The 25181-nt window shown below is 39.8% G+C and overlaps 1 protein-coding gene across 2 annotated transcripts; it reads right to left on the reverse strand.

Moving 5' to 3' along the window:
* Positions 1-216: 216 nt before the first annotated feature.
* mta3 (metastasis associated 1 family, member 3) lies at positions 217-24633 on the reverse strand. Of its 2 annotated transcripts, XM_042396942.1 has the most exons (15): positions 24590-24608; positions 24350-24412; positions 20878-20945; positions 19562-19655; positions 11178-11304; positions 10941-11004; positions 7988-8105; positions 7137-7239; positions 6320-6419; positions 6036-6224; positions 4461-4535; positions 3495-3553; positions 3195-3313; positions 2468-2625; positions 217-536 (listed from the first exon to the last, which is right to left on the reverse strand). In XM_042396942.1, the coding sequence occupies exons 2-15, from the start codon at positions 24375-24377 to the stop codon at positions 288-290; spliced, it is 1551 nt and encodes a 516-aa protein (XP_042252876.1). In that variant the 5' UTR covers positions 24378-24412; positions 24590-24608; the 3' UTR covers positions 217-287. The 2 variants fall into 2 exon arrangements, with proteins under 2 accessions (XP_042252876.1, XP_042252877.1); XM_042396943.1 differs by having other exon boundaries at positions 217-533; positions 24350-24633.
* Between the last annotated feature and the right edge of the window lie 548 nt (positions 24634-25181).

Raw genomic sequence — 25181 nt, forward strand, 5'->3', positions numbered from 1 at the left:
TTATTGGAAACAGGGGGTGGGAGAATACAAAAAACCAAAATAATAATAACAATAATAATAAAAACAGAAAGAGAGACAGATGGGAGGGGAAGGGGTGGGGGAGGGGGGGTCGGGCAGAGGGGAGAGACGGGCAGAGATGGGGGGTTTGATGGGGGGTTGATGGGGGGCAGTCAGGGTGAGGAGGAGGGGTGGTGAGTGTGTGTATGTGTGTGTATGTGTGTGTGTGTGTCTGTTTGTATGTCTGCGTATGTTGTGTCTTGTCTGCAGGTGTGTCCATGTGGCAGAAGTTAGGAGGAATTGAAAGAGCTCTTACACTCTGCCTTTATGGCCCCACAGTTAATGGGGACAAAGGGCCGGCGCGCAGCACGGCGCAGCCTGATGATGTCACGGCACATGTGCCGGGCCAGCTTGGTGAGGCGGGTAGCCTGCAGCAGGAAAGCCTGCTTGGTCTTCATGGAGGACTTGGGGCTGCCGCTGTTTCGCATCGGAACCATGTGGTTGGACTGGCGAGGACCGTGACTCCGTGAACGAGACTCCTAGTGAGAAAGGACAGGCAGAGGAAAAAAAAAGGCCACTGAATAGTTGTCCTATTGACAGCTGATGAAAAGACATTTAGATGCTTTTTCAAGTCCCACTTCAATCCCACACTATTTTCTGTTCCATTAGCCTTCATGTCACAGCTGACAGTGCAGTTAAAGCCGACTGACTGCAGAAGCTGTAGTTTTTGAACGTTAAAGGGCACATATTATGCAAATTTCCAGGTCTATAATTATATTCTGGGGCTCTACTGGAATATCTTTGCAGGATTTACAGTTCAAAAAACTCCTTATTAATCTTATATTGGCCCTTTATGCAGCCCCTCAGTTCAGTCTCTGTCTGAAACAGGCTGTTTTAGCTCCTGTCTCTTTAAGGCCCTCTCCTGATGAACCCACTCTATTCTGATTGATTGTCTTGACCAACTTCTGGTGGCTCCAGAGGCTACATAAACAAACAACAGTTCACCCCTTGTTCTTTACTTGAATTGGAAACTTTTCAAATACATCTGTATTGTTAGCCTAAATCTGATCTGAAGTATGCGAGTGGACAACGCAAAAACCACATCGAAAAACCTTAGCGACAAAGACTACGGAACAGACGGCATCATCAAGTCCTGGCTTTCAACTTGAAGGGAGTATTTTACAAACTGTATGTTCACCTTATGCTTTGGATCTTTGACCATGTTTAACATCTGACATTTTAAACAGTATAAAAACAAAAGCAATTAAAATTCTTTTAAAACGTTTTTAAAAATGTACACTTATATTACTTGTTATATAAATATAATACATTTTTTTTTATTGAAGTACAGAAGTTAACAGCTGTTTTTAATCAACCAAATACCACTACCACCTCACACAAAAAACAAAAAACCCTACATTCATGAAGGTCACAAAGTTCAGTTTTTGTTACAACAGTTTTACAGATGTACTGATTCAACATGGTCATTTTTGGAGGCAGCAGTTTGCAGTGTTGCTGAACTATATTGAATTATACTGAGAGATGATACAAATACTTTGTCTGCACCATTTATGTAAATGAAGGTAACTACAGTCTCCAAATGACTATGAAGTTGAATCAACACCTCCCTGAAAGAGTTTCAACAAAAACTGAACATTACAACTTTTATGATGGTATGATGGTAGTATCGCAGGGCTGCTGTATTAGACTGAACTGGATAAACTGGTAGTTTAGTGAACATTGTGAAATGGAGGCTAGTGGAGCAGAAGCTCGCTACAATCAACCACCTGTGAAGTAAAAGCACAGGTATAATTAATAACTTAAATAAAGGCTCCACTCTATTTATATCAGCCAATTCCAGGGTTCTGGTGCTGTCACGTGAAAAGGGTCTATCTTGCCCAGAAACAAGGGGGGACTTTGGGTCTATGTAAAGAAAAAATGTAGATGGATCTCTAGAAATGAATAAAACATGGCATATTTATTTGTATTATTGCCTTTAAAATATTATATGCCAATCTTCTTTACTATAGCATGTTGAAATTTACATTACAATTCACTGTACATCAGTATAATAAACAATAACGTGTTACAATTGATGTAAAGGATCAATTTTCTTATTCAACTACCAGCTGAGGACATTTAGAAACAAGTTCTCTTTGCTAGTCAGAAAAAAATATAATCCACAAAGTAAAAGTGGACTGTTTGTTGTTTATTAAGAGCTAATATGTGAAATGCACTGTGTGATGTGTTGAGCTCACTGAATAATTGATGTTGACAGCTCAAAACATCACTGACGTACCTGTAGACATTACAGTTTAAAAGACCTGCAGTGTGCAGATTCTGATATTGTTTAGTTTTCTGTACAGCATCTTTATAATTTGGGGGGGCATTTATTCTTCTAACTGGACCACTGGACTCAACATATACCCCACTACACCCCGTGTGTTTCAGGCCTTCTGACTGAGCTTACATTGGCTGCCGGACTGGGGGAGGTCCTCTCCTCTGGGCCCTCTGCTCTGCTTGGCATCTTCAGGCCGCCGTACTTCTTCCAGTACATCCAGCAGGAAACGCACAGGCGGCACTGCATGTTCGGAGGCCCCCATGAGTACCACTGGGCCGACTGCATGGCTGTTAATGTAGGAAATTGGTTAGAGACATCACAGAGGAAAACTGATCAAAAGACTATCAAGCACATCTATCTCACTTCACCTGTCTCTAGTCTCTTCCTAAATGATTTCATCAATGTCCATAAATGATTTTATCAATGTGCATAAGAGAGACACAGTGAAGGCCTGCTATCAGCTGATGAGATTAGTGCCTTTAGTGATTTAAACATCTGAGGAAACTCTGCCTGCACGAGATGTAAAAGAGAACATGAGTATATAATAGGATTGGGTATCGTTTGGATTTGATGATTTTTACTCTACTAATCAATTCTGTTTCTCATCAAATCCTGATCCTATCCCTAATAGATGGTCAAACTAAAGGGAGATACTGATCCCTGCTTTAGTAACAGCTGTCAAGATAAACAGCAACCTTTAGCTGGCTAACACTGAATTTCTTCCACTTTTCTAAATTTCCCACAAATTCACTGGCCCTGTGATTTAGTTTCACACGTGCTGTGCTTTAACAGGCACACACACACACACACACACACACACACACACACACACACACACACAACAAACAAAACTCACTATAGCAGCTCTCGCAGGCTCTGCCACCGCCCGCTGCATGGTAAGCCCCTGGGCCTGCTCCGTTCACTGTCGCCATCTTGCCATTGGTCATTGAGATCTGGTTGGGGTTGGGCTTATTACTGTCAGAGAGAAGAAGAGGAAGAAGATTTAAGAAACAGACCAACGCTGCAGCTGCTTTCTACGGCGCTTTAAATCAAAACCTATTAATTATGCATAAATATTACCATCTTGCAGCCACAGGTACATAAATAACACTGACATCTACATGTGAATATAGAAATGTGAAAACAAGTCACTCACTATGTGGGGATATAAACCTGCTTCAGTTTGCTCTCTGCCTCCGCTGCCTTCAGTCTCTTCTGCTCAGAGAGGAAAAACACAGCAGATCAATTCATTAATAAGAAATCAACAGTTGTCTTTGATAAAAATGCTCTCAGAGTTCGACACCTTTCAGAGTTGACACTGACGGGCGGTCTAAAAATAGGGCTGCGAGATTGGAAAGATAATCATTAAACGTGTCGATGCGTTTCAAAAAGGTGTCGTTTCCCTTCTTCTTGACATCTGGGGGGGGGGGGGGGGGCGTTCTCCACTGAGAAGTTGATTTATATTTCATCACATGAGAAATGGTTCGGCAAGAAACGTTAACCCCTACTAGGAAACCGGGTTATGTTGACTTTATTGTCCCTTCAAGCGAAATCAGCTTTGCAGCAGTTAATAAAATACAACAAAAAACAAAGAAAACAAAGACAGAAATACATAAAATATATACACAGACATTACAAAAAAACAACAACACAAAAATAAATCAACACCCTCAAGGCAGACAAACATTTTGTCCAAGTACAAAGGAAATTTTCTGTTTCTGTTCTGTTTCTTTTTATTTTAGGCAGCTTTAAAGGTACCCTGTGGAGTTTTTACTCAATTGTAGCACAATGGAGCAACATTTGTATGAGGGGAGGGAGGAGGGGGACTTGTTTTGTTTGTTCTTGTTGATATAAACAATGCAGGTTTTAAAGTGTAAAAGAAAAAAAAAACTGATTTGTTAATGTTTTACGAGGTCGGTTTCAAGGATGCACTCAGTGTGTTTTAGTAGGAAACATTATATGTAAACAGAAACTTTGTTTACAAGAAAACTCCACAGGGCATCTTTAATGCTTGGACTCAAAAAGGTACAAACTGGAAATTGTCCTTGAAAGACGACTTCCCATCACGGGAGAAAGCTATTTCAAGATGTTGTTGTTTTGAAAATACTGAATTAAGTCTCACCTGTTGCACATATCTGTCTGTGGTCTTCCACATGTAGTAGTACTCTATGATACTGGTCAGAGACTTCCATGGCAGCTTCACAAAAGGGAAAAAAATAAAAGAAGTGTGGAGGCAGAGGGGAGAGAGAGAGAGAGACAGACAGAGAGCAAATTAATGATATTAATATCTCATGTTCTTGCCATCTGGGTGCGAAAGCCTTCATGTATATTTATGAGCAAGAGGCATCGTGACCACATAAGGCTGAAAGCTACCGGCTTTACTTGATTCTGAGTCCCAGACGGAAAACACACACTCTCGCACGCACACACACACACAGACTCGCACATTTTAATAATTATTCATGAGCACCTGGTGCCACTGAATAGACCCATATCCTGCCTTTATTGTAGAGTATAGGTACAAGGTGGGAAGGAAAGTTCAATAAAATCAAATAGTCACCGTCTTTAGGCTTGACAGGTGGCTGCTAAAATTAGTAATTTCATCCTTCACAGAACAGCGACTATGGCCAGCTTGAATTCATGGCGATTACATTGGATTCCCATTGTGACAAGTTTTCACTGAGGGGGGAAAGAAGTGTCGAAATGTCCATAAAAACTTTTCAAAATCACTCCTGCAGCATAATCGAACTTCTCCACTGTCAATTTGTCATGCTAAGTAAATTTTTAAAAGGTGGTATTCTTCACGACAATCCGTCTAAAACACACGGCTTCTATTTGTGGCTTTTTTGGTCGATTACATTTGCTGAAGTTTATCACCAGCAGCTTAAATGTGTGAGATATTTTTTGACTGGCAAGTAAGGGCTGCAACTCACGGTTGTCGATCATCTTCTTGATTAACTGAGTGATCGTTTGGTCTATAAAATGTCAGAAAATGCTGGAAAATGTTGATCAATGTTTCCCAAAGAACAAGATGCAAGCTTAAATGTCTTGTTTTGTCCCATTAGTCCACAACCCAAAGATATTCTGTTTATTACCATAGAGAGTTTTAAAATGACTTAAATGACTAATCGATGATCAAAATAGTTGGTGAGTCATTTTCCATCTAACTATACATTGACTAATCGACTGCAGCTCTAATGCAACTGGGCGGCAGTCAAGTGGATTATGATGGAGGAGTGATTTGAGGATGTTTTCATACCTTCTTCCCCGACATGAAACCTGGTCACTCTTGGAGTGCATTACGACAGACATGATCTCATACTACTCACATTAAACTGTCACCTCTCAAGCCTTTAAAAGACAGACTTTAATCAGATATTACACTTTCTCAACCAAGGACGAACAGGATGTTGAGAAGTGTAGCATGTTTTTCCTGTTCTTCTTGTCTCACCTTCTCATGAAGACAAACAAAGAGCCTTTTTATTCTGGCAGTTTTGGAGTCCAGGGGAAAAGACGCAAAGCCACATGTTTGGCTAACTGAGCTAACCTATAACTTGTTAATTTGCAGGGCAGAATCGTGACAATAACGCAAAATATAACACTGAAAGACGCCTTGTAAAATAGTAAAAATTACAAAATAAAACATTAAAAAAAGTAGCACAAGCCGTAGTGCGAGCGCGGTGTTGAGCACACTTACAAAGTCTTGTCGGATGTCGTTGAAGTCTTTTCCGTATTTCTCTAACGCCTCTTCAAACATGGCAGCTTCCGAGGCGCTCCACTCCTCCATCTCATCCCTGCAGAGCACTGGGCCGCCCGCTGGGACCAGCACGCTCAGCGCGCTGGACAGGTCGTAATTATGACGATGCAGCGTGTCCATCGCATGGAACTGCAACCGACGGACACAGAAATAGTTGAGAATCTTATTGTCTCGCTGTCTGTCGGCAGGGTGAGCGTGTGTGTGCGTTTTGAGTCCAAACTCACCAGTGTGATATCTCGTGAGGCTGCGGCTGCACTCATGTGTAAACTTGGCTGTCTAACTGAGCTGCTGCAGTCCAGCGCCCGGGCAAAGGTCCCAACCGCCCTGAAAAAGTTCACACAAATATAAACATAAATACAGAATATATGGAAAAATTAACAGGAAGATTCAGGCACCACGTTCATTCATTGTAGTCAGTAGGGCTCATTGTTATTGTTAAATGTTCTTTTTGTCCAAAGACGTAAACAGAAACAGATGCAAAGCTCAGAATACACAAAAATGAGCAAAAAATGGAGAGTAAATGCAAATTAGTTGATCACACATTAAACACAATAAACAATTAAACTAAACAGTATTTGAACTGATTTAAACGTTTTTTGTTTTATTAGTTTTCTATGTAAGAATTCTTTATATCCAAAACACAAAGTGATAAATCCACAAATATTTTTGAAGAATAAAAAATGTCCAAAGCACAAAAAGGGGGTTGACACATTCAAATTAATTATTTTACCAAGTGTCTTTTGGTTAAGTGTGATATTTCTAACTTTTTAACTATTATCCCTCAAATAACAATAATGTGCATTTATTACTTTTGCAACCATATTTTACATTATCACACACAAACAAAGCAAAACAATGAATGAGCTGTTAACTTCACAGCACTGAGGGGTCATAACGTTTCAATACTAAAAACTGTTCCATCTGTTTGAAGTTGTAGATCAGAGGACTTAAGTCCATAACAGTATCATGTGACACTATTTGGTTAATTAAATGTCTGGAGGTTGTCAATACAAGGGTCAGAGGTTAAAGGGTTAGGCTTACCGTGCCACCACTAGGAATTGGTCTATCTGTTTGTTGGTGAGTGGACACTCTGGATCCCACAGCTTCTCTTCTAGCTTGGACTGGTCCCTGTCATCTGCTTCACCTGCAGGAAAAACACACAGACAGAACGGCAGCTTGAACACAAGGTGAAGAAATCTGTCTTCTATAATCTCTAATCCCCAGTTAATTAGCAGGATGTAGAATGAACTACACTTTAAGATGGTTAGCAGCTCCGACTTCTGTGAGTCTAATATGCAGATTTTTTTTGTTTTTAAATATAACATATGTAAACACGTTGCTGACATGACTGATTTTCAGACTTTCAGCTAAGAAATGCTTTCTGCAGGCAAGCTGCAAAAGGAAAATCCCACAAATTTTTACAGCTTTTATTTACATTAGCAAGAAAAAAAAAATCTAACTCTCCACTCAAGTTATGAGGTTGTTATTTCCCAAAGTAATTTTTTTTTTCAATTTCTGGACTATTGACTCCAGTTACCAATAATACTTGACCCTGAGATGGAAGATTAACAGAATCCTTCAAGCTGTATGTGTGAAAGAGGCTTAAAATCAGGTCACGGGACAATATCATTCATTGTTCGTGTTATACACCCTCTGAACCAGGGGTGTCAACCATTTAACGACTGATTTACTGATCACTAACTGGGACAAAATGCCACTGTACCCTATATTATTAAGAGTTTAACCTGCATATTATCACCACTCCATAAAATAACCTTTTCCTGCCGTGACCCTTTGAGACCAAATACACTTCAGAGCTGTGAATAATGAAGCTAGAGAAGGAAAAAAAAACGCTTTGACACAGATATTAATGAGTCGTGTGCAGTTCTGACCCTCTTGTAGCATTTCAGGTACGTCTGCCTGAAAGCGCGGTCCCACTCTGATCTCTCCTTTGTCGGCCAGCAGGGTCTTCTGTGTCGGGTCGTACACCAGCGAGTAGAAGAAGGTATCCTGAAGAAAACAACATAACAGTTACCAAAACTAAGAGCGAGCCTCCACATATGTTTAGGGTGCTTTTACACCTGTAGTTCAGTTCACTCGGTCTCAACAGAGGAAATATATTACACATCGTTGCCTTTTAGTTCTGGCGACTGGCGGCCAGCATCATCACATCATTGACCCACGTGGGGGAAATCTAATTCTGGTGACTGACAGCAGGTCATGCTGCACTTTTCTATGCCTCATTTGTTTATTTATCTTGTCTGGAGTCACAAAGAGCTCATAAAAAAATAACTGATTATGAGCAATATTAGTCTAGATTGCAAGTCAACTTAGTTTTATGAATAAGGACGACCAGCTAAGTAACTGTGTTTCTCTGTGGTACTCGGCGATGTTACAGAGACAAATAGATTTATGATATATCAGATTATTATGTTAGGAAAAATATTTGCTTTTAAAGCTGCTGGAGTGGACTCCTTGAGCATCAATCAATTTAAAAGGTTTATTAAATATTCTGGAAGGATATATTGCAAACAGGAATAATATTAAAAACATCTGGAAAGGTGGGAGAGGTTTATTGAAGCTGACAGCTGGTGAGAATTTTGTACTAAACTGGGAAGATACCAAAACAAATATATCAAATTTATGTAACTGTTTTTCACATTTAATAGTGAGATTGATTTGTGTATATGTAGTAGGAGCTAATGTTTCCTTTTTCTATTCGTTAATGTTTTGTTGCCTACTTAGGTTGTTAGGCCCGATGATAAGTGTCAACGATAAAGATGTATAGATGTGATGTTGTATTTTGGTTTGTTTTGATGTTTTCTGTTGCTTTGTTTGTCTTTTATTAACTGTTTTTATCATTTAATTTAAAAAAAAAAAAAGAACAGGGGGAAAAATAGGTTTTTTTTTGTCGTATTCACTAACTTTTTAGTGATGAATCAAAAATACAAAGAGTATGAAACAAGCACAACACACCCGTTTCAACTGCTTTTCACTTGACAGTTGATGTTGGAAAATCCCTTTACTGGCGTGCTAACATGTTTACACATTACCATGGTTACAATTTGCATAAATCTATCATATATGTAGCTTATACAGATCTTTTTCTTTATATTTAGTGGCCATAAGATGGATTTAATAGCAGTTTAGCTGTTGAATTCATACGTCCTGTAGTTGGGTCTGTTTTCACGCCACACGTGAATCGCACCGGAGTCGGTTAGTTTGCCTTTTTTAGTCGACGCCAGGGTTCAAACTGACAGCTTTTACACCTGCCTGAACCAACTGAACTAAGGCTGAGTATTGATTCGGATTTCTCAACTCGATTACGATTCACAAGGATTCAATATTGATTCGTTTAGGGATATTTCAGTTATAATACCAATTTTTTTGGATATGAAAGAGATTCTCAGAGAACTAATGCTGTAAATTGTACAAGGAAGCCTCTACCTGGTGCATTATTAAAAATATGAAGGTTTACAGTAAGAATTGACCCCAAAGCAGTTACATTAATGTACTTCTTATTTAACATGAATACACTGCAGCAGTCACACAATATAGTGCAACTCTACAGACTCTACAGTCACTGAGTACTGAGTGACCCGATAAGTGCTTTCTGTAGTGCAGAGTATAAACAACAACTTTTAAATCAAATCGCCAGGCAGTCAGTGTAAATATGGTTGCTACAAACAAACCGACTATAACGTAAACATCACTAATACCTCCGGAAAACATACACTTTGCTCTGATTATCTCACAAAGCTTCTGCGCAACAAGCTTGGCGGTGCTCCCGCCATGTTCAACAAGATCTGGCCGCTAGATCTCATTGTGTGAAATCTCATGACCAGATCTTGTTGAACATGGTGGGAGCTGCTCCACTGAAGCACGGATGTATAAAGAGAACTGGATACAGCGTCAGAGATGGGGCCCCATTCATTCCTATGAAAGTTGCTCAGTGGTGCATGAAACCAAAAAAGTTTTAACTTCGTCCGCATTGCTTCCGTTTCTGTGGGCCCCATAGAACAAGCACACTAGTGACTTTTGCCGGCTGAGCATGCTACTTCCGGTTTAGCCCTCCGGCTACCTTGAACGGAGAGAAAACAATTCGATCGTGCTGCTTTTTCTAGACTTTCGAAATGTGATTGTACTGAACGGATCGACGGATTTCATGGGGGTTGTGATGCTCAAAAAAAAATGCATCCGCTGATTTACAGACATCTCTTTCATAATTTAAGTTTATGGGGAAAAACGGGAAAATGTCTCTTTGGGGTCAACAGCATCACATGACGCTGTAATAACACGGTTCGGCCGTTATGTCAAATTGGCTTCACAGCCAGGGTTTGCACTGAAGGCAGAGGTCTGGACTCATTTTGGATTTAAAATTCACAGGAAAAGACATATAAATTAAAGATTGATCTTGGATTTTATGAATAGATATTGGAAAATGTACATGAAGATCGATTTGAATTGGAAAAACCCTAAACAGAACCTAACAGACAAGCTCCCCAGAGTTTGTTTAAACCGAACAGGTTATGTGTGAGGGGCTCTGGAGTTCCTATACTGGCCCTGATGTCAAACTCAGACTTTCCTTGTGTGAAATGTAATTATTGAAACTGTAAGATTACCAAGAGATTCTGGTGGGACACCTGTAATAGCTGCATGTGTATAAAAGAATAATCCTTGCTGTGCTGTCAGCCAGACAGAAATATGCTCAAATCAAAATAATAACGTTCAGAATTGCTGGGAGGTGAAGAGGACTGCTGCAACTGCTAAATCAACATTTTGCCTCTGTTGATTATGTCAGCTTTGACACAGCATGTGGTAAACCAAAAAAAACAGTCATCGTACCTCTTTGTCAAGGTATGAAAGAACAGCTTCAGTCTCATTCAATAATGCGACACTGCACTTCCCCCTGAGAAAAAGAGAAAAAGCACCATGTAAAACACTTTTACAGGAAGTGAGCAGTGCTCGATTTATGTGTTCATGGCTAAATGAGTAACTATTCATGGGTACTGCCTGCAGATGATGAGCTGCAGGGCCCGGTGTGTGTGGGTGTGTGTGTGTGTGTGAGTCGTTTTACTGTACCTGATGTGTGTCGCAGGTAGACTCTCATACTGCCGGGAGAGGAAGAGCTCTCTGTGGCGAAGCTGGTGTTTCTGTTTTTCTGTTAGTTCTGTCTCTATCGGGCTCTCCTTCTCCTCTTCCAACTCCTCTGCAAAAGGGACACAAAGAGGAAAATTACATTAGAGAATATATTAAAAACATTGTGTTTAAAGGGAAAATTCACCTCTGAATATGATGATTTCTGAAAACTAGGTCACCTATGTAGTAGAAATGTGCAATTATTTTTGAAATTGGTGCCCTATGACTAGAGAAAAAGGCTGTAGATTCCCCCTTACCGCTCTTAAGGGGGGAATCCTACAACAACCAGAATGCACAGCGCCGCATCCTGCCCAATCAGACTGATTTGACTCTACTCAAGGTGTGTTTATAGCCAGCAGAGCGGCAAAGACTAAGGCTCATTTTCATTTACAAAACGTTTTTTCCTCACCCGAGTCTGGATATATTATACCAGTGCGCAATGATCATAAAATAAACGGCGTGCTGGAGTCATTTATGTTGATCATTGCAAACTTACCAAGAGTTTGCACGGCTGCACGCAAGGCAGAGCTGCCAATAGACAGTCAAAACACCACCCGAGTCTGCTGTCTCTATTTGAAGTTGTCTTGGAAAACGATTGTGGATGACGGTGTGAAGAAACGGCGACCAAACACGTATTTTTGAAGACGAGGACACCAGATTGTGCTCGAGCTGGATGCAGCCGCATAAATTAACTTGCAGGTAACTTAAAATAGCCGCTGTTTTGTATTCAGAGTTAAAGTCTAATATACTATTCAGTTCGTTGAAGCATCGCCGCTGTAACGTAGCTCCAGTGGTGGTAGCTTCCTCCTTCACACTGTTGTCTGATTCCACAGCACTATATTCAGCCTCATCAGTTGTAATAGTGGCACCACATCTCTGCTCCGGCATTATATTGTAAAGCTACTTGTTTGTTTGTGTTAGGAATCACGGAGAAACTCAGCACTGTGAAACTAGTTTTCTTCCAAATACTACTACTAAGTCAGCTTTTACCTAGCTCGCTAGCAGAAAAATAGTAGTTGGGAGGGTTTTGGGAGACCTACATTTGACCGTCCTTGAAGGCACCACTACAGAAAATGAGGAAACATAGTTTGTAGTCTAAGACGGATTTCCAAAGTCCACGTGATGACTCATTTTGTGTCACCCGGTGAATGAGCAGGGAGCTCTGGGTGTAGGCAAAATGGAGGGAAGTTAAACATGGCTCATTTGCATATACTACCCACATTATAATGATACAGTGCTGGCTGAAAAATCGACAAAGTTTCCCTTTAGGTGTTAACAGAGGCACAGTGAAGAAAAAAAAAATACCACAAAAAAAACAACAAGAAAGTGTCTGTGAGGTGATTTGTGTGTTTTTTTTGTTTGTTTTGCTTTGGGGGATTTTTCCACCCTTGTACTGTTTGTCTTTTGTTGACATACATCTGAAGAAAAACATTACAATCACCCCACAAAATTATGTACCCTTCCTGCACATATACCTCACAACAAAAATATTTGGAGAGAAAAAAAAAAAAAGAGGCTGTGAAAACTAAAAGTAAGACGAAAGCAGCTGTGAGTGAAGTATTTACTTCTGCACCGTTTTCCACTGAAAGATTATCACGAGTCATAAACGGTTTCAGCAAAATTCATCCATTCATCTCTCACATTTCATACGAAGCAATTATATTTCATCACTGTCTTCAAATATAAAACAATAGGCTGGTAAAATGGCTCTCCGGGGGCTTTGCAATCACAAACTATTGCTGCCATCCATTAAAGACGCCCAAGCTATTATGTCCAGGACTATTACTAGAAATGTAATTTTAAGAACAGAGTGTTCATCCATAAATACTGGATTAGCTGGTGTGCTGCGGATGAGTCAGCACACAACATCAGGCAGCGGATAAACACATTAAATCACTGTTACACATCATAATGTGCAGTGTAGGCATATACTTAAATAGATAAATAGATTATCTGCAATTGGCACCTTTCTTTTATTATTACATGTGTTGTTTTCAGCAGCTTGTATTAGCACTTGTACAGCTTCTGATCCCTCTTAGAAAGTCCTACACGACCCCAGATTCTCCATTTCTACTCCCAGTGGATCACGATTTAGCTGCACTGAGGCATGACAGGCTGTGACTAAGGCTGCAATTAACAATTATATTAATTACTGATTAATCTAATGATCATTTTCTCAATCAGTCGTCAGAAAATGGTGAAAAATGTCGATCATCGTTTCTCAAATCCCGACCTAACGCAACGTAAGATTTGGTTTTGTCCCGACCAACAGTCAACAACCCAAAGATATTCAATTTACTATCATAGAGGACTAAAGAAACCAGAAAATATTCACATTTAAAAAGCTGGAACGAAAATGAATGAAAAAAGTTGGCGATCAATTTTCAGTCGAGTGACTAATCTAGCTCTAGCTTTGACCACATCACAGCAGGGACAGTCAGACCTAAACCTTTTATACCAGGATATAGTCGAAACAAACTAGGCCGCGCAGACGAGTCTATAGACAATAACAGCTGTCGGTCACACTCAGGGTGAGCCTCGAAGGCATTCGTGACGTTGCAGCCATTTGCACACATTAACAGTGACAGAAGTAGTTGTGTGAGAAAGAGAGAGAGAAAAAAAAAAAGAGAGAGAGAAGTTGAAATCAATACTCTCTACCCTCTGCACACCTGATCAATCGCAGCGTGAAGTGGCCGTGCTCGATAGGTTTTTCTAAAAAGTTACAACAAAAACTGACAGATGCGACCCCGTTCAAACACTGGATGAGTGAAGGTGGAGGGGGGGTGAGATGCTGTTCAACCCTCAGACAAGCACTTCAGTTGAAGCGTACTGATCCCCTGACAGTCCACTTAACCGACCTGCGTCTCTGGTTGGTTCAACATTTCTAGAAGAAGTCTCTCTTTGTTCAGCTTTCAGTTCTTGTGTCGCTTCTATATAACATAACGTCTCTACTGTATGTTCCTGTTCCTACTTTAATCTAAAAGAAAAGCAGCACCGCCGTTTTCTCGTTCTCGTTTCTCGCCTCTCTCTGATGTATCACCGCTGCTCGACTGCTTTGTAAAGACACAGCTGACGCAAAATGAAAATATTCTGCTGCTGATTCGTTTTAAAAGCTTTCCATCTTGCAAACCACTGGAGGGCTTTCGTTGCGGCATTACAGGAAGTGTAGCATGTGAGGTTAGCGACTGGTTGCTAAACTTCTAGGTCAACACAGCAGGATATGGACATCTCTCAGGATTTTTTTTGAGTGAATTTCATAAATGTATTTAGTCAGGTTGCAACCTCACTGCTTGATCCTGCTGAATCCTACACACTGGTCCTTTAACTCTGTTTAGCGTCAGCCGTTGTTTAATCTTGGTCTGTAAAGATTAATCAACACGATAGACAAAACAGATGCAAATTTTGCTGACGGGCCTGCAGAATCACTCCACCGAGGGAACCGGTGCTCCCTACTGAAATCTGTAGGAAAACCAATAAACTTTCAGAACAACACATCAATATTTTTCAGTCTCAACCTATAAATCTGTAGGTTTGGTATGAAGTAAAGCTATGAGTTTTTGTTTTTCCCCCCCTGAACTAATCTGAGCCATAAATTATGCGAATTCTTTTTTTTACTGTGTGGTAGGGAGTGTTGCATTTTATTGTTGTTTCTGTCTCTTCTGCTGACCAGCTGGTAGACTCCAAATAGCTTGTGGAATTGGCACAGTATCGCCATCGATGCATATGTCCCTGCATATTGTACGTTCTTAGATGTTTGTGAACATAAAACAACTTAACCTTGAGCACAGACTCAGGCCAAATAAGCAAACAAACAGAAAGGACTGTATTTAGACCCACAATTCATTCCTGTCTTTCCTGTCAGTCCTGTGTTGCAGTCATGTAGACTTAGGCTGCATTCAGACCAAATACGGCAATGCGTCAAAAAAAAAAGCAGCAGCCCTCACATTCATTTGAATGTGGGCAGTGGGTTTTATGGTCGCTCAGAACTGGTTCATACGACATGTATTCCAACCACGTCGGAAATCAAATGTGTTCATAGTTGTTCTGAGCAGCTTCACTGAAAGGTGAAGTGAAAAACCGACTGTCACGGAGAGCGAAGGGAGACGTGATATCGTTTAAACGCTGGGATAACGGCGCGGATTTGCAGACTGTCTCTCCTGGAAGGCAGAAATAACGTTTGTCATTCATGACAGTAATAGTTGTGTGAAATGAAAAAAAAAAAACTACTGTAATCTAGAAGAAAGCAGTAGAACTGTTTTCTTATCGGCTCTCTGATGTATCACAGCTCTGACTGCTGTGCAAAGATACAACTAACGCAAAATGAAAATTTTTCTGCTGCTGAATCATTTTAAAAGCTTTCCACCTGCAAACTATTTGAAGGCTTTCATTGTGAGGCATTACAGGAAGTGTAGCTGCATTTGTCATTGAAGTTAGCGACTGACTTCTAGGTCTACACAGCGGGATATGGACATTTTTCAGGATTTTGTTAGTGGATGAGTAAATCTATGTTCTCAGATACTGTGATGTAGAAATAGTAAAAGAGAAGGCAGCCACAGTGAACAGACTGTTGAGTTTTTCCAAATCTAATTTTTGGATGCTTTGAACGCCACAAACAAAATTATATTCTACTCCATTATCCCTCACGGAGTCATTAGTCCATGGGGAGGAAGCAGCACAGTGGCAAACACTTTAAAAACTGTCTAGACGTCAATGAGGGTTTAGCGGAACCTGTTAAAGGACCGGTATGTAAGATTTAGGGGCATCCATTGGCAGAAATCAGACCGATGCATGAAAAACGGCCGCCCTCTCATTCATTTTAATGAGGACTGTGCAATTTATGGTCGTTCAGAACTGGTAGATACGACGTGTAGTCCGACCGTTTATAGTTGTTCTGAGCAGCTTCACTGGAAGGTGAAGTGAAAAGCCAACCATCACAGAGAGTAGAAGGGGGGACGGGGGAAGACGCGATATCGTTTAAAACGCTGGAATAACGGTGCAGATTTTCAGACGGTCTCTCCTGGAAAGCAGGCACAGTGTTTTTCATTCATGACAGAAATAGTTGTGTCATGAATGAAAAGGCAGAGCTAGAGAGAGAAGTCGAGACCGTGACTCCTTTCTCACTTCCGCACAGCTGACCTATCGCTGCATGAAAGCGGGTATGAATGTCGGCTTGTCTTGTTTCTGAAAGTTACAGAAACGGCCGTGCACAGCGCTCCCTTATCCGCCGTCGGAAAGGTGCGGAGGGAGGGGAGGGGGTTAATAGTCATTTCCACCGTCCAACGAGCTTGTCGAGAGGATACAGCCACCTTAAGACCCCTCCAGACATGCACCTCATTGTGTAAATGTGCAGGAAATTTAACATGTTGGTCTCATGTAGAGCCGCAACGATGAGTTTATTAATTTATCAACAGAAAATTGATTGCCAACTATTTTATTCATCATATTGAGTCATTCTTTTAGGTAAAAATGCAAACATTCTCTAGTTCCAGCTTCTTAAATGTGAATATTTTCTGGTTTCTTAAGTTCTCTGATGAAAATAAACTGAATCTCTTTGAATCTCTTTGGGTCATGGACTGTTGGTCGGGACAAAACAAGACGTTTAAGTTGCATCTTGGGCTTTGGGAAACCGTGATTGACATTTTTCAACATTTTCAGATGTTTTGAAGATCAAACAAGTAAGCGATGAATGGAAAAAAAATAAACCGCATAATAATCAATAATAAAAATAATCATTAGTTGCAACCCTAGTCTCGTGTCTAAATAAGCACCTGAGTCACTTGCACAAGTCACGACGGCAATCTCACTAGTTCGTAACACTTTCAACACAGCACAAATTTGAATGAAATGCAGTAAGATCACAGCAGCACAAGGTGAAACATGCACACACAGAGAGATTAAATCCACTATGTAATAAATCTAAATTTCAATCATAATCTCTTATGCAAAAAGAAAGAAAAATAAGTTTAATAAACCAGGAAACACATTGAAAGAGCAGATTTTAAGTTATTAAAGAGGTCAGGCTATGAAAATCTTTTTTTTTTCCCAAAAAAAAAACACGTAGAATCACAATCCATATCTTCAGTTTTCATTCTTGCCAAATAATGAATCGACATCGAGCAAAACACTTTACAGCAACGACCTTAATGATGCAACATTTTTAATGACTGCTTAAACGGCAAATTAACTTTAATTATCCATTAGTGGCACAGACAGAACACAAAACAGTCTTCTTCTTTGCTGTCATATCAGTCAGTCTCTCTGTACAAAATATCGAGCGAGCATTGTGACTCTTTCTATAAATGTCCTGTCATGTCTGAATGAAGCCATAAGGAACATCGACGTCCACGTCTGAGTGACAAAAAGCCTTCAAATTAACAGACAGACCGAGCGAACAATGTTACATATTCCATGTCTGAAGAAGGGCTCGTATAAAACATTCCTGATGGAAACACTAATGCTTAGTCATAACCTTCTTCAACTGGCTCCCTTGCCGCCGTCTCCTGATCTTAACCCTCCTCGCCAAGATTGTGGAATTTCTTTGGCAGAGGTTTTTACTGTCAGAAAACATCCAAAAATGTGTTTTATTGCGACCAAAAGGGCCAAATGAAACATCACAGGAAACAGGTAGAAGAAGGCTTCCCACACAGAACATTTGGTGTTGTGATAACACCACTTTCCTTCCCTTTAGGGCTGAACGATTTTGAAAAAAAAACATCTAATTGCGGTTGTTTTTGACTGATGTTGCAACGGCGATATGATCTGTGTCATTTTTACATCATTATTATTTCTCATTTTCATTGAAAAACATATTAAAATGATTGTGGTGTGATTTTTTTGTGGGGATTTGTACCAAACAAAGATGTTTTCTTAAGTGTGTAGAATATGACGTGGAGGCCAGGACGTCATTTAAAATGGTATTATGACATATTTCACCTTTAACAAATATTACATCTCCTGTGATTTGAAAATTGCAGTAGTCAAATTTCGATTAATTGTTCAGCCCTACTTCCTTTCCTCCCTCTCCTCATTAAGTCACACTGACAAACCAATTCACTCCTTTCCTGGTGAAATATATATAAATATGAATATTGTCATATTTTCAAGTCACACTGGAGCACCTATTTATGTTTCAGTTGCATCATCCCCCCAAAAATAGCTATGACTAAATGGTTGCACACTGGAACCATAGCTGACATGAAAAAAAAAAAAAATCAGCTTATTGACAGTAAATGTTACAATGTGCAGTAGCGTGCTAACTGGAAACACTGGTGACTGACATGCAGTACAAAGCCAATAATGACAGCTGCCCTCAATGAGGATGGCTGAAAATACAACCGTACCTGAAAGCCACATAGTTTTAAAAACAGGTGCTGAATTGGCAATCGATTATTTAGTAATTGTAAAACAATATTAAACAATTAATTAGTCAGTTATCAAGAAAAAAAAAGGGCAAAAACTCACTGATTCTAACTTCTCAAATGAGAGGATTTGCTCCTTTTCTCACGTTGTTATAAATACATTTGAGTTAAAGATATTCAACATCACATTTATGAAGATAGAAGCAGAGCGTTTTGTCATTTTTGCTTGAAAATGAATGATTAATCAGTTATCAAAATTGCTGCCTATTAATTTTCTATCAACCGACTACCTGATTAATTAATTGTTTCACCTCCACACTTGAGTTAAATGTGCAATAACCTCATTAACTCCTCTAAGACAACAGTGTCTGACATTTTGCCTTCTCTCTGTTTGTTGTATTTTTGTCATAATCAGGAAGACATTGTATTAAAACAATATCCAGTCTCTAAATGTCTCTAAATGTACTTTTTGGAAATCTGCCTGAACCTTTTCATGTAAACACACTGAAGAACTGTCATACTGTCTGCTATCTTCTTCAAATTTGAGCCACGTATTCACTGCTATTTTGTTTTGAGCCCTACACTGCCCTTGAATTTTACAGATAAAGGCACAGACAGTTATTTAGACTAAAAACATTTTTTTTTATCTTAGGCAGACAAAATCTTTCATCCTTCTGCTCTGTTTCTGTATCACTAGAGTGTTTCTGACACTTTCACGAGAAACTTTTTCAATGTTTCTTTTCTGAAAAGACCTCGTTTATGCATTTAGTCACTGCGATTCAGGAGCAACAGCCATTTTAATACGTGTTAATATGTGTCGCTCCGAAATAGGGGGTGGAGTAGAAGAGGTTAACACTCCGTTGTCTTTCACAACGTTTAATTGCATGAGAGGAAGTATGACTTTCATTCACATGTGACACTTAAACAGAGAGCTGTACGTCTGATTATGTGACAGGGCTGACCACTCACTTGCATGTTTGTCTGCCAGCTGGATGAGGCTGTGGGAGATGTCTCTCCTTCTGTAGAAACAAACCACCTTGGCCTCCACATTCCCACTGGCAGTCTGAAACAGAGAGAGAGAGAGAGAGAGGAGAGATCCGGGTTGACTGAAAGAGGTGGCAACAACCTCCCCCCCCCCCCCCCCCCCCTTTCCCTGCAGAAACCTCTAATTTCCCAAGAGACCTGCCTCCATTGTGTGCTCGTCAAGCTATGTTGCTATGACAAGCTGACCAGGGCAGCGATAGCGCTTTTGATCAGATGATTGATTGATTGTCTTGCTGTATAATTAGCCCGACAGGCTTGAAGACTCAGTATTAAATGCTGTGACTGACCGGAGAAAGAATGGATTTAAGGGTAAATGCTTTGAGAAAACTGCCTTCAACTTCTGCTGCTTTACAATTGTACAATAAGAGTGAATATTATTTAATGACAGGAGGAAGGATGTGGACGAAATAACAAGAACACCTCACAGTATAATGCAATACAAAAGCAAAAGCACCACATGCGACAGCCACAAAAAAATGTCCATCAAGGCCGATCAATCACTCTTTCTCACTCTCAACAAAAACAAACAAAAGCTTCATACAGGTGTTACTTGTTGTATTACACTGAATCATGAGCAGGCAGTCTCAGCAAAAGTCTCATTATATTTTTTGATATAATGTAGCACTTCAGTGTGTTTTTTTGTCAGGTTGATACTGACCTGATCTGACATTTTCCCACCCACATCATCTGATAATGACAAGCATTTATCGAGGTATGTCGCAACATAGGAAAAGCTTTTCTGACACTTCCATTTAAAGATAGCTGCGTGGTATTTAAAATAAAAGACTATGTTAGCTTTGGTGTGTTCTTAATTGAGATTAGTCACACACTGCTTAGAAACAAAACAGGAAATTCTACATCTGATCAAATATTGGCAGGAAAAAAAATATCTATCAGCTGATACTCAGTCTGGCGATAAATATGTTGCATCTAGCTCCTGAAATGCTCATTACACTAATGTTCCCCGCCTACACATACACTCCAATACAAGGTTTAGCACACTATCCACAGGTTTCCTGTGATATCAACAGCAGTTAGGAGAACCGGGGAACACCTGTCTCTTTCCATCATATTACAAACACTTTCCCGTCGCAAAATGACCAAACGTACACAAACCATCGCAAAAGGAGGGTGTTGGTGGAAGCAGGAACAGAGAGGAATCCTAGCTATTCACCCTCAGGCATTAAAAAAAAAAGGCATAAACACACACACACAAAAATGACACACAAACACCTCAATACCTTGTTGAGTTCTTCTATCCGGCGGATCAGGTAAGGGTTACTGGAGGAGTTCTCAAAAAATACATAATCTGCAACAGAAAACACAAACTGATCACCGTCATGCTGAATGATCCTGTCAAACAAAGTGAAAATAATACAACATATTTAAATGTGTGTATATTGTGGATTTACCACCATCCTATTCACATCACACCAAAGGATGATTCAGGGAGGGGAAACAGGTTGAGTAACATATTTTAGCCTTTCTCCTCGTTTATTATAAAGAGTACTCCACAGATTTTGCATTGAACTCACTTAATATTGTCAGAATCACGCTGGACAGTTTTTAAAAAAGCAGCAAAATTGATGGAAAAGAACCAGTTATTGTCTTTTTTTTTTTTTTTTTAAATCCCATACATTCTTCTTCCTTGTCAAAACCTGACATTACCAAAAATACAACTCGACCACTGACAGTGTGGTCGGAGTTGGGCGTGTTATAGTAGTAACGGCTAATGTAGCCTTGAGCAGAGATGAAGAGCGGGCTATAGAGGTCTGGTGACCTCACGTCTTCCTAACAGCCACAGATCCCCCCCCCCAATTTTAAAATTTCCTCATGAAGCTGCATTTGGAGCCACATAAGTCTTCATACAACTTTTTTTTTCCCAACACATGCGGTAGTACTTCCAAAGACCTGTAAACAGACTGATGTGCAAAATCGGTGGAGTTCCCTTTTAAATACACCTTTGAACAACTACTGCTAGAGTGAGGCCGTCATGTGTATCTGTCTAAATGTGTAGAAATTCATGACTGTCAGCGATTGTTAGGTTTAGAAAAAGAGGTTTTAAAAAAAAAACAGATCTGTAGACCACTAGTGGGTAACTAACTGGATAATTGTGACAAGCAGGCACCACAGAGAATATCAGATTTCTGAGTTAAACAGGTCAAAGGCAATTATATGTGTAATGTAGGGTGTTCACATCTGAAGAGACAGTTACCACAGTTTTGATTTTGTAAGACGAAAAAAAAATAGTAGACAGGGATACAGGGAAGCCATAATAGATTTTCCGCTGCCCCATTAACAAAATCCAGCATATCATGACTTCATCTAACCTGAGGGACAGAGCCTCAGTGTGATTCAAATTTGACTGAGCAGACTGTACAGTAACATTGTAAAACATCAGCCCCTGGCAAATGCTGTCTGAAATCAAATAAGATGATACATCCGCACCGAGAGCTTTATTAGGAACGCCTGTGCAATCTAACGCAAACCAACACGGCAGCTCTGCCATAAATTCTACTTTCACGAAGCACATACAGTATGTTGAAAAGTGTTCCTAATATTTTGTCCACCCTATTAACATACATACATGAGGCAAAATATTAGGAACACTTTTCAATGTAATGCACTCCAGTACACCACCACCCACTACAACCTCAATAATAAACATAAAGTAGAATTATCAGCTTTCTGACAATGTCAACAAAAATTGAGAATGTATAAGCTTTGTCAAAGTAGAATTTATAGCAGAACTATTGTATTAGATTGTATTAGATTGCACAGGTGTTCCTAATAAAGAGCTTAGTGAGTGTATATATATATATATATATGTCAGACTTGTCATGGTGTGATATTCAGTTACATTCAGTGAGTGCATATAAATATTACTGTTGTCTCTGGATCCAGACTGTCATCCTCTTAATGTAATGATTGTATAAAATAATGATTCTCTCTAATTTGCCACTGTAGCAATATTTCAAAAAGACCCTTTTCATGACACATGTGTTATCATTTCAGACAGGAAAACTTGAGTGCATCTGTGAATTTTAAGTTCAACAAGTTGTGAGTAAAAGGACAGGTTCACAGTTTTTCCAAGTCTGTCTTAAAACAACAGTCAGGTGCCCATATGAACCTGCTTACCTCCTGCTTATACTGGCTATTAAAAGATCTCCTTCAAATGCGCTTTCACTGTAAGTGATGGGGGCCAAAATCCACAGTGTGTCCACACAGTCATTTAGTGCAAAAATGCATCAACAGTCTGAGTTAGTCATATCAGTTAGATATCAGCCACATTTACAGTCTTTTTAGGATAAAATTCCCCTCTTTCTGTTTCCTCGACAGTGTTTCCCTGTTGAGCTGCGGTGGAAGTATAATAACAAAAACAGGGACTTTGGAAACTTCATATTAGCTTCAGATAAACTTTTGAATACATTTTTGCACAGAATCCAAAGCTTGTGGATTTTGGCCCCCATCACTTACACTGTCAGTGCATTATGAAGGGATCTTCTAATGGTCAGTATGAACAGTAGGGATGATTATGGCAAGAAAAACACATTACAATGTTAATTTAGGCACCTGACTGTTGTTTCAAGACAGACTTTTTAAAAGAAATGTGAACCCATTCTTTAATTTGCCATTATAGCATTAGTAGGGCAAGCAATATTTCAAACTGACTCATTTCATGACACATTTGTTATTATTTCAGACAGGAAATCTTGAATGCACCTGTGAATTTTAACTTCTATAAGTTGGGAGTTACCAAGAGCACTTGAAGGCAGCAGAAGTGCACCAGAGGTGACCATATGGACACAAACCGACAGACATTGTAACTAATCTGACACGCCAGTGATAAAAGTGTTGCCAGTAATATAATCAGGGTAAAGATGCTTATTGTTTACGTGACATGTCAGGCGTCTGTGCAATTTAGACTAATTCATGGTCCTGATAGAGATTTGAAGCCCGAGTGCGTGTTAACAGAGGTGTTCAGGTTTATCCAACGCGACGCAACGACGCCATGAACCGAGACAATAATTTGATGTTGAATTCCAGTAGACTGCTAACAAGCTAGCTAGCCAATTTGCTCATTAATTGTGCTTGTGGTGTATGTAGGTGGACTGTGCAGCAATATTCAGCATCTAATATCACCCTCCTTGTTAGATGCATTGCTCAAATACTGTAAAACGGGCGATCTGGCTGCAATAATGGTAATTAGTGAAGCCACTGCTGGTGCTAACGTTAGCTAAATAAGGACTCGTACTAATGGCTGCATGCCAGAAGAGGCAAATACAAAGGCAGCCTCAGACTGCCCGTGATAACATTTTAACAACCTTTTAAACACATGTCTGGTCGAGAGGTCCCGCGGGTTATCAGTTCGCAGTATCCCCGGTGTAATTATCCAAAAACCAAAGAGCAACAAAAGGTGCCGACAATTGAAAAATGTTTACATTGTAAGCTAACGTTAGCCGTTTAGCAAGCTGGCGGCTAGCTGCTGTGGCCGCGACAGACGCGAGGCCTGACCCATTTTGAATCCCAAATATTTAGAAATTCTCACCTTCCTGCTCCAACTTAATGCATCTCTGCTAGTGTAGCACAGCCTGTATCTCGCTATTAAATGCAGACGAACTGAAATAAGGCCACATAAACCCCCCCTGCGGGATGCAAACTGGAAGAGGTTTCTGTTTGATAAAAAAAAAAGATCCACATTGACATACATACCTCCGACCCGGTACATGTTGGCCGCCATTTCTGCCCTCCCGGAGTGTTAACATAAACCATAAACTAAGAGAAATAGAATAAATTAATAAAAAACAATAAAACCCGGTTTCTTAAAACGTAAAGGTGCGATAATTTATGATCGTCGAGACTCCGGATGTGTACCCAATCTGGAGGATTTTGGCAATTCAACCCCCCCTCCTTCTACGCTTCACAGTACCCTTTACAATACAGTGAACTCACACCAGCCAAAAGAAGTCGGATCAACCCGAAAAACCACTGACTGGTGACGTCGGGAGGGGGGCCGCGCACGCGCAAACACAGGCACCCACACACACACGCACACACACATATACACACGCGCGCACACACCTTTAAGTCATCATTTATAATATTTGAAAAAAACAAGGTATTTTATTCTAAATGCAATAATAATATCATGATGTTAGAGATAAAGTATTTACAATGCAACCATACGATAAGGGTTAATATTATAGAAACAGGGATAAGGAAGAAGTTAATTGTTTCCTAATAAACGTATCATAAGCATAATAAAATATATAATTAACATAATTAACATAATAATAAGTAAAGTAATAAATTACTTTTGATGCAACTGAACAACTTTGCGCACAAAAGTTTATTACAGTTATTTTATTCATGTTTGTGTTTGAAGTGTTTATGTGCGAGTTAAGCGAAGGGGGGAAAGTGTGAGAACCACCCATAAAAATATTTGTAGCTACTGTTTTATATCTATGGAGGCAGCATCCACATTGGAGATACATGTGCGTAAAACTACACTCACGAGTGTTTCTCGTTTCGTGCGTGCGTCCGC

The sequence above is a fragment of the Thunnus maccoyii genome, chromosome 20 (assembly GCF_910596095.1).
Source record: "Thunnus maccoyii chromosome 20, fThuMac1.1, whole genome shotgun sequence".
NCBI classification, from domain to species: Eukaryota; Metazoa; Chordata; class Actinopteri; order Scombriformes; family Scombridae; genus Thunnus; species Thunnus maccoyii.

Coding starts and splice junctions, on each gene's coding strand:
- mta3 (XM_042396942.1), bottom strand. CDS start 24,377: ATGGCGGCCAACATGTACCGGGTCGGAG. Junction 20,946..24,349: donor CAACATGTACCGGGTCGGAG/GTATGTATGTCA, acceptor TTTCTGTTGCAG/ATTATGTATTTTTTGAGAAC. Junction 8,106..10,940: donor TTTCATACCTTGACAAAGAG/GTACGATGACTG, acceptor TGTTTTCTTCAG/GATACCTTCTTCTACTCGCT.